Source organism: Mastigoproctus giganteus, chromosome 6 (assembly GCF_048544385.1).
Source record: "Mastigoproctus giganteus isolate SK-2022 chromosome 6, ASM4854438v1, whole genome shotgun sequence".
Taxonomy (NCBI): Eukaryota; Metazoa; Arthropoda; class Arachnida; order Uropygi; family Thelyphonidae; genus Mastigoproctus; species Mastigoproctus giganteus.
The window spans coordinates 9054502-9064862 of NC_143580.1; the positions used below are offsets into that span (position 1 = coordinate 9054502).

Sequence of the window (10361 nt, forward strand, 5' to 3'; positions counted from 1 at the left end):
CCGAAAGTGATTCTGAAAATAGCAATTGATTACAAATGACTTGTTTGTACTTATTAACTTCATTATAGAACATAAAATTTAAAAACAGAATCTATTGAAAAAGGTGACTAATAGTTATGAATAGAATTATCTGGTATTATTAATGTCAAATGTATTTTTGGGTTTCTATTTTTAAATATTTTCTTATAAAAAACATGATAATTGTATCTGGATTAGGACACTTAACTGGATGGTAATTTTACTTTAACCAAAAAATAAAATTACAGATCATTTTGTGTGCACTCTTATGAAATAATATTAGTGTTGCTAATAAAAGCCAGGACAGTAAAAATTACAGCACTGGCTTTTATAAGTAGGTTTTGGAAATGTCAAGATTTTTCTTCTTCAGAGTAAATGTTGTCCATTTTCAATCCTGAACTGGTCACCCTAAATGAACTTCAAAACAGAACTGACTAAAAGATTTTAGTCAGTCCACACACACACACACACACACACACACACACACACACACACACACACACACACACACACACTAAAAACGTGTTCCTCCTAGTAATATTTATTCGAGCCAGTGGAAGAAGAGGGCAAGGCAATTACGTCACTACAATGCTATTAATTATTGTAACTGCCTCCATAATGTTCACCAACCTCGTGCACGTGCTTCCCTGTCAAACATTTGATGTTCCATTGTAAAGTTTTTGTATATTAATAAATACTGTATACAGTATTTGCAAATAGTTTAGTATTTTGTAAATATTTTAAATATTTGTATAGTTTGTAAATATTTCAGTCCTGCTCTTTCAGATACAACAATATTCCTCATGCATTATGGAACCCAAATCAAAAGGCACCAAAATCAAATCTTGAGAATTCTGAGCACTACAAATGCACAGGTAAATAATTACACAGGTCATCTCCTGATTAGATGTCCATCAGTGCATTTCAACAGGTGTGCCTTTTATGTACAAAAGATTTGACTTACTCCGTATACCTCTACATTTTAGGTATAAAAGCGTGTGTGGGGTGGGCAAGGAAAGCGAGCAGGGGGTGAACTCCCTAGTATATATTATTATTATTTATATACACAATACATAAGAAGAAACACACAAGCATGTCTAATTTTTAAATTTTGCACACTTAATGGCATGAAAAATTTGAAATAAACTTGAAATTGGAAGTGGTCTGGCCCTTTTTGTAATACTGGATTAAAATTTTTGCATTTGATATTAAAATTGGACTATGCATTGCTGCTTACATTTTAGAATTTCTAAATTAAAATTTTGCCTAATCGGCTATTTTTTTTATTCAACAATAAAGTTGTTCTCCATCCATAATTTAATCAAAAAACATCAACAGTGTACTTCTGAAAAGAGGCATAATTATTTTATTTAAAAAAAATAATAATAAAATAAATAAATAACCTTGGCCACAACATACAGAGATGTAACACAAATTGCCAAACATGATTGGCAATCTTTGTTAATTGGGCACATTTGTAGATGCGATTGTGCCTAAACAACAACTCTATTATGAATTTTCATTAATTATGTACTTATTATTAGTGGGGCTACCTGGATTATGGGTTTTTCGATCTCAGGTATAATCCCACTTCATATTTTTGACTTTTCGTGCAATTTCTACACATGCAGTCACATTATAATATATTTGTGTGTTTTAAATTATAGAAATTAATTTTAAATTAAAGGAAAGAGATTAAAGAATTTTATATTTATTAAGATTCAAAGAAAAATTACTCTTTGTTAACCAGTTTTACATATATACTCACTCCTTCCTTTTCATTTTCCATAAGGACTTTCTTTAAGGCAACAACTTTTTTTGTTTGTCGATGCTGAGCCTTGAACACTTCCCTGAAATCAAATGTATCAATGATCAGCTTATTTAAACCAAATAACACCTTAATGCAGTACAATAAAAACAAGGTTCTGGAAACTAAAATAAAAATGAATAAGTAAACTAGGGTAAGAAAACAGTTACTGTTGTTTACGATTAGAGAGAATTCAGACGAGGTGTCAGGTTTTTAATATGCAAACTTTCAACCCAAAACCACAAAATGCATTTTTGAAAAATTCTATGGGGGGGGGGGGGGGAGCCTTGCACATTCGTTTGAAACTAACTAACCCAGCTGCTTCCCATAACAGTGTAAAAATAAATTCCTCATTATCAACTGCATTTAAATCTAGACTTTTCCAAAGGGATTGCAAGTGAACCACTATCCTGCCATGGCAGGATAAATAAACACAAAACAAAAAGCAACTCAGATAGGATGAAAGAGATTACTGTAACAGAAAGGAAATAGCTCCAATTCCTATTTCCAAATAAACATGAGTATTACAATGATTTGTGGCCCTCAAAGTTCAACCCCACCCATCATCTTATTCCTTAATATTTAATTTCTCTCATTGGGTTTTCTTTTCCCCCGAGACAACTAATTTTTAAGTATATTATATTAGGAGTGAGTGAGAAATTTTGATAAAAGAAAGATAAAAGAAAGAAAGTGGGCTTGATTTATTTCAACCACCTTTGCTTTTCATAAGCATTAAATGCCTAAGTGCTCTAGCAGGTAATGTCTCAAATTCTTGCCGTTTGAACCTTTCCGACAGCTGCAATCTTGGTGGTGGCATTGTTTATTTATTTATTCTTTTGTTTCATTGGTCAATATATGAGGCATGGATGGGATGAGGAAATGTTTCAGTCTGTTGTTTCTACTTTCTAAGAGACAATTAGTATTTATTTAAGGTTTCCTTGTGGAAGTTGCTTATTTTTGATCCACAGTGCTTTTTTGAGTGACATGTATGAGAGTTAAATAAAAATAGTTTATATTTTATTATTTAATTCTTTGTAGTTATTCAACCCAGACCAGACCAGACCAGACTAGAGCAGCAAAGCAAAAGGCTCAAGCTAATGGGAGTGCTGTGGCTCAGGGGAGAACTGAGGGGGGCAGTTGCCCTCTGAATCACAGCCAATTAAATAAAATGCATTACTTGCTTGATGTTTGTGGAGCAGTCGGGTATGGGACATGATACTGCCATGGGGGATGTCTTTGTGTGTGTGTGCGTGATGCAAGGAGTGTAAGGAAATCAGGCGACAACTCAGCATTGTTTTGGGCCTATATGAGAGCTCTAAGGACAGGGTGGATGCCCTCGAAGGATTAAAAGTGAGGGGCCCATCAAGCTCTCAGCTGCCCACACCAATGCCAGAGCTTGCAACTGGTCATCACGCAACACAGCGGCAGTCCCCAAGGCAGAATGCGCTGGTAACAAAGGAACTAGTAGTTGTTGGTGACTCTATTTTCAGGGAAACGGGAAACATGCTTTGCAAAAAGGATAGATGGAACAGGACCAGGGTATGTCTGCCAGGGGCAAAGGTTGATGACGTTGTAGAGCGGATATCATCTTTTAAGGGCACAAGAGGTGATATAGTTGTACACGTTGGCACTAATGATATTAAGAGTAGGAGACCGGCGGAATTACTTAACAAGTACAGGTCACTGTTGAAAAAAAGCTGTGAATTAGGGTTGAATTTGAAAGTGTCTGCAATTCTGCCCAGACACGACAGGAGGGAGTATATGATGAGAGGCCTGTCGATCAATTCATCCCTGGAAAGATTGTGCAAGGCTCAAGGGGTAGAATTTTTTTCAGCCTGGTCTGTACTTGTTAACAGGAGAGACTGCTTCTACAGGAATGGGATACACATAAATAGAAAGGGTGCAAGAATGTTTGCTGATACTATCGAGGCAGTGTTAGGTGAGTCGGAAAACTGCTAGCTTGGGGGGGATACAAGGACTAATAGATTAACAGTAGCCACTGGCAGAGGTGAAAGTGATTCTTACACTGCTTCTATTGGAACGAGCCGCAGCCTGGAAAATAAGATGCAGGATATTTCAGAGACTGTTGGGAATCATGGGGTACAAATAAACACATGGGTTGTGTTAGGGTAGCTAAGAAAAAGAACAGGTGCATGTATACTTGCATGTACACCAATGCTAGGAGTTTCGTAAATAAATTTGATGAATTTGAGGTATTGCTCAAAACATCAAAGGCAAATATTGTGGGGATTTCAGAGACGTGGTGTCACACAGATATAAGGAAAGCAGAACTGGAATTTAGGGAGTAAAATGTCTACAGAAAGGATAGACAAGATAGGATGGGAGGAGGGGTTATGCTATTAGTTAAGAGATACATAAAATCCAAGGAAGTGAAGCTAGTCGACATTGCTGGACAGTGCAGTGTCGAGTCAGTTTGGTGTGACATAAGCATTGGGAGATCAAAATTGAGTAGGAGTGTGCTATAGGCCTAATGACTCTGATGAGTATAATAAGAAACTGTACAGGGAAATAGAGTGGGCCAGTAAATCAGAGAGTCTTATAATGGGGGATTTTAATTTCCCAGATATTGACTGGAATTTGGGGGCTGGTCACTCACACACTAGCAAGGCTTTTGTGGATTTATTGGATGATTGTTTTCTACATCAGCATGTTCGGGAGGCAACTAGAGGGAGTAATACTCTTGATTTGATTATCAGTAGTGTATAAGTGTATAAGTTCATTTACCTGCAGATTCTTCATGCATTAAGAATCTGCAGGTAAATGAACCACTAGGTGGCAGTGATCACAGTGTGCTGAAGTGGGATTTACTCAAAGAGGTAACTACCATTAGGGGTAAAGGGAACGGTTATTGCTTTAGTAAAGGCAACTACGATGGACTGAGACAGTATTTAAATTCTATACAGTGGGACCAACTGATGATGTTACCAACAGCAAATTCAAAATGGGAAGCATTCAAAGAACTTATCTTGGAAGCTACTAGGCTTTACATACCAACTAAGAAATGTTGTTCAAGGTTTAGGCCTAAGTGGATGTCAGATGAACTAATGAGACATATGGCAGAGAAGAAAAATGCATGGGATACATACAAATTAACACGTGACACAGAAGCCTATGATAGATACAAGTTGATCTGTAACCAAGTTACAAAGGAGGTTAGGCAGGCGAAGGCAGATTACGAGAAATCTTTGGCAAGGGATGCAAAGAAAAACAGCAAAGAGTTCTTTACTTATGTAAAGTCTAGAAGGAAGGGGATGAATCAGATTGGTCCACTTGATATCGATGGGTCAACTGTTGATGATCCAGCTCAGGTAGCTAACAAACTAAATGAATATTTTGCATCAACATTCACACATGAGGAGTTATTCAGCGAGTGGAATGCCAGAGGTGTATTCAACTCTGGCAGTAAGCTAGAGAATCTTGTAATAACTGAGAGTAAAGTGGAGGAGAAATTGTTGAAGATAAATACAAGAAAGGCACCTGGGGAGGATGGGATCTATCCAGTTATATTAAATGAGGCAGCAAAGGAAGTAAGCAAACCATTAGCCATAATTATGAGAGCTTCCTTGGACTCAGGGGAAGTACCCATGGACTGGAGATGTGTAAATGTGACCCCAATTCACAAAGGAGGATCAAAGGGCGACACAAGTAATTAGAGACCTGTTAGTTTAACTTCTGTTCCCAGAAAATTAATGGAGGCACTGGTTAAAGAAGCACTGCAGGATCATCTAGACAAGACTTCAGTTATAGCTCAGACACAGCATGGTTTTGTTAAGGGGAAGTCTTGCCTGACCAATTTGATTGGATACTATGATGCAGTCACAAAAGAACTGGATGCAGGGAATAACTTTGATATTATATACTTGGATCTTAGAAAGGCTTTTGATACTGTTGCACATGGAAGACTGCTGCACAAATTGGAGCAGTGCGGCGTTGAAGGCAAATTGCTGCTATGGATAAAGGGGTGGTTGAGGGAGAGGAGACAGAGAGTGGTAATCAATGGACACTGCTCATCGTGGACTAATGTTATTAGTGGAGTCCCTCAGGGTTCAGTATTGGGTCCATTATTGTTTTCTGTATTTAGAAATGATATTGATGATGGTATATCAAGCTTAATGTCCAAGTTTGCAGATGATACAAAGGTTGGCAGGGTTGTCAAGGACACTACTGACGCTATGCTACTGCAACAGGATCTGGAAAGGTTGAGCAGATGGGCTGAGAGGTGGCAAATGAAGTTTAACATTGACAAATGTAAAGTACTACATATGGGAAACAGCAACCCCAGAGCAACGTATCAACTCTGTGGTACTACACTGACATTGGTAGAGAATGAAAGGGACCTGGGGGTGGTTGTGCAGGCAGATATGAAGTTTTCTGAGCAGTGCAGACAGGCTGCAAGAGTAGCTCATGGTGTATTGTCGATGATATATAGGAATTTTTCTAGCAGGGATAAGGAGGTGATTATTCTCTTGTATAAGGCAATGGTCAGGCCACACCTAGAGTACTGTATACAGGTCTGGAGGCCTCATTTCAAGAAGGATGTAGAGATGCTGGAACGAGTACAGAGAAGGGCAACAAGATTGGTGAATGGAACAAATGGGTGCTCTTACGAAGAAAGGCTTATGTTTTGCAAATTACGGTGTCTGGAGACTAGGCACCAGCAAGGTGACCTGATAGAGGTGTATAAAGCCTTGAATGGTTTGAGCATCCTCAATGCTGATGGGATTCTTCCTCTTGCTCAGAATAATCACCTGAGAGGGCATAAATTCAAATTGAGGAAAGACAGATGTAGGATAGACGTGAGGAAATTTGCCTTTAGCCAGCAGGTGGTTGGTTGGTGGAACAGACTTCCATCCCTTGTCGTGGGGGTTGATAGCCTGAATAAGTTTAAGGCTCAGCTGGACAGGTATTTCGAACGAACAGAGGGATGAAGTGGAAGTGGTTATTTTTTATTTATTTTTTGGCTGATGCTGCATAAGCTTGCATGAAATGCCTCTACTAATGCTAATGTGAGACGATGTCACTGAAGCGGCAAATGTGAAATTCGTCGTATCGTTTCATGGCCACATTTGCTTGCCAAGTGTTTCGTACTGTCTTCCTGTTCTTCTCTATCCTCTTCCATCCTGCAGTGTTTCATTGTTTTGCTGCCATTGTTTTTTCTTTTGTGTTTCTTTCGTCTGAAATTGTTGTGGGAAGTGCAAAAATGTTGCATGGTTTGGAAAGGGATGGATGCATGCCAGGACTGATGAGGTGAGTTTTCTTTGTATTTCCGTATTCTTTTCCCATCTTGGAGGCAGCAGTCCCCAAGATTAAAAAAAAAAAAAAAAAAAAAAATTTTTCTTTTGACATTTTGTGTATTTTCAAAGAGCAATTTCATTGTTAGCGCACGTGCAATCGTTTTGTTCTGTTCGGCTGAGAAGAAGTGCCAACTGCACTTGGTGTTAATTTTTGTTTCTTTTTTTAACATTGTGTTGAATGCTCGTGTAGTGAAGTGCAGATATAATATGTGACGAAAAGAAGGTTGTGAACTGAGAAAAATAATTGTAATTAGGAGAGAGAAAAAAAAAAAAATTATAAGAGGGGTTATGTTTTTAATCAACTTTCATCTGTGTTTAGTGAAAAAAGGTTAGGTTTTTACACAACTTTGGGAGGGATTCAAGCAAAAACCGATTGTTGGAAAAAAAACGATTATAAGAGGGGTTGTGTTTCTAATCAACTTTCATCTGTGTTTAGTGAAAAAAGGTTAGGTGACTTCGGGAGAGATTCAAGCAAAAACCAGTCATTGGCCACACGTGGTATTACTTGTTTAAAAAAAAAAAAATTGCTGTTTTTGTGTTAATTTTTCTTCATTTTAACTCGGAGATGTTATGTTACATGACATTTTAACTTCTTCAAATAACATGCATTTCTGTTACTTGCTGCTCCCAAAAAAATTTGCTATTTTGCAATTTTTTTTTATCAGCTTTGACATACTGTTATGTCACATGACATCTGCCATGTGCAGTCATCAAGAAGAGGGGAACACAGTGAGTGAGCAAAGTTACAAACTGTACATCACTGCTTTCCCCTCTTCTTCTCAATGCCATTTTAAGAGGTACAGCTCTCTGGAGTTTTACTGAAACTGTTAATCAGAGTATTAACTTTAAGAATATGGCTAAAGAATTCCCTCATGAAGAAAACTACTAGAAAAGTATGAAGGCAGGATGAAATACTCAATAACTTAATACTCAAGTTATTTCAATAATTTATGTGAAAGGAGCATTAAAGGTTCTAAGTGTAAAAATGTAGCCTATTTTGAATAATTATAAGTTTATTTAAATGTATGTATGTATGTTATAAATGTATGTATTATTTAAATAATTTTTTTCCAAATACTTTCATTTGTTTTAATAACTGAAGGCACAACATCACATTTTTTTCCCTTTTAATCACAGTTCCTGTAAGGAATTTAACACTTATTGTAGTAAGGATTTCTTTCTCCTGCTACAGTTTAAATGTTTATTGGGGGGGGGGGGCATTAAACAATATGTTAAACTTCTTTACAGAAAGTAGACAGTTTAAAAAAATATATACAATACGTTTACTGAATGCAGGATTCCTTATTTGTGTGTAAAACTCAGTGCTTGATGTCTAATGTACAGTGGTTTTGCCGCCAAGTCTTCAGACTGGGCATGTTGCGACGACTTGGGATAAGCATTTTATTTTTGCCATCTGTACACACTAGCATAAATTATTATAAACGTGAATAAGCAACGGAAAATCCCAATTTGAACTCTAATAATACTCATCACAGCACTTCACCGGAAAAAAGAACACACAATTAACCAATCATGACAAATCGTGTGTTCTGCCAACGATTACAACAAATACTGCAAAGGATGCAACTTAAAACAATAGCAAAATTAATCCATTATAAAACTTTGTTAAAACTTACCCAAATGTACCTTGACCAATCTTTGCCAGTTTCTCATATTTTGTAACTTCGTCACAATACGGATAGTCAAAATCAGCCACTTTATTAGCCATTTGCTGCGCAAGGCTAGTAGATATATTGCTTGTAGTAGTAGCCATTTTGTCAAATAGGTCAAAGCAAGAAGGCAACAATACGTTCCAAATTCCTAATTCTAGGCAGTTACTACTATCACCTTGACAAATCAAACAGTTCCCCTGCCTTTATGTAAAGCTTAACTAAATCGCACTTCAAAACAAACGTAGAATTTACCATCACATAAACAAAAAAGTTTCACAATTAAAAGCAATGCTATGGTCCCACCTGATCAGGTCGTGAGTAGACTTCACGAGAGCGATTTGATATAATGGAGGGAGAAACAATATCAGGGAGTCGCCGAAAAGAAGCCCACAGCATATATATATACAGTATATATATATATATATATATACAAAGGGTACTAGGAAAGTTTTGCAATACAGCTTTGTTTATTTAATTTTTTCAAAGTAATTTCCTCTACATTCAATACACCTCTCCATCCTCCGAAACCAATCTTTAAACCAGTTCTGCCAAGTTTCACTAGGGAGTAAAGCACACTCGTTGTCCCAAGCCCGTAGAAGGTCCTCATCACTGGAAAACCGCCTCCAGTGAAGAGGACCTTCCACATCACTGGAAAACCGCCTCCCTTTTAGCTTCATTTTCACATGCGGGAACAGTGCAAAGTCGCAGGGAGCAAGGTCTGGCCTGTAGGGAGGGTGCTCGAGAAGTTTCAGTCCTGTCGTGGTCAAATATTCGGTGCAGGCTTTGGCGCGGTGAGCTGGAGCTTTTCGTGATGGAGGTACCAGGTGTCCATTCTTGACTTTGGCCGCAGGTTCTTCATAGATCCAATGACTTTAGGCAGGCATTGTTCAGTATACCACTTAGCTGTGACTGTCTTCTGCGTGTCCAAAACGACACGTTCCACAATTCCACTCGATTTGAAAAATACAGCTATCATTTTCTTCTTTACAGATTGGGATTTTCTGACAATTACGGGTGTGTCGTCATCATCAAAGACCCAAACTTTGTTTTGAGCCTTGGTCGGCAGATCGTAATAGTACAGCCAAGTCTCGTCACCTGTCACGATTGTTCACATACCGAGATTGTCCCTTATCAAACTTTTTTAGCATCTCCCGGCACCAAGTCACACGTCATGTCATCTGCTCTTCAGTCAGTTGATGCGGCACCTAGAGAGAACAAAGTTTCTTCACGTGCTAATGATCTTGCAGAATCGAACGAATTGCTGGTGCATTTAGGCCCAAAGTATCCTCTATCTGTTGGTAGGTCACTCGCCTGTTTTCATCAAGTATTTTCCTCACAGCAGTACCGTTTTCCTCTGTAACTGACGTTCGTGGCCTTCCCGGCCTCTCAGAATCCTCCAGAGTGAAATTTCCCCTTTGGAATTCTCTATACCACCTGAATATCGTTGTACGATGTGGACAATCATCATCTAGTGCAAGAGTCATTTCTTCTAAACACTGGTCTATGGTTAAACCACGCACGAAATTATACCGCAAAACTGTCCTTATC

The 10361-nt window shown here is 38.0% G+C and overlaps 1 protein-coding gene across 3 annotated transcripts in view; it reads right to left on the reverse strand.

Annotated features, from left to right (window-relative positions):
- Window positions 1-9131, reverse strand: part of Cdk9 (Cyclin-dependent kinase 9) — a 104526-nt gene extending 95395 nt beyond the window's left edge. For all 3 annotated transcript variants that reach the window (XM_090374930.1, XM_090374931.1, XM_090374928.1), the window contains exons 1-2: window positions 8778-9131; window positions 1787-1868 (exon numbers count right to left, since the gene is read on the reverse strand). In XM_090374930.1, coding sequence (XP_090231056.1) covers window positions 1787-1868; window positions 8778-8914 — 219 coding nt within the window. In that variant the 5' untranslated portion in view covers window positions 8915-9131. The remainder of the gene's footprint in view (window positions 1-1786; window positions 1869-8777) is intronic.
- Between the last annotated feature and the right edge of the window lie 1230 nt (window positions 9132-10361).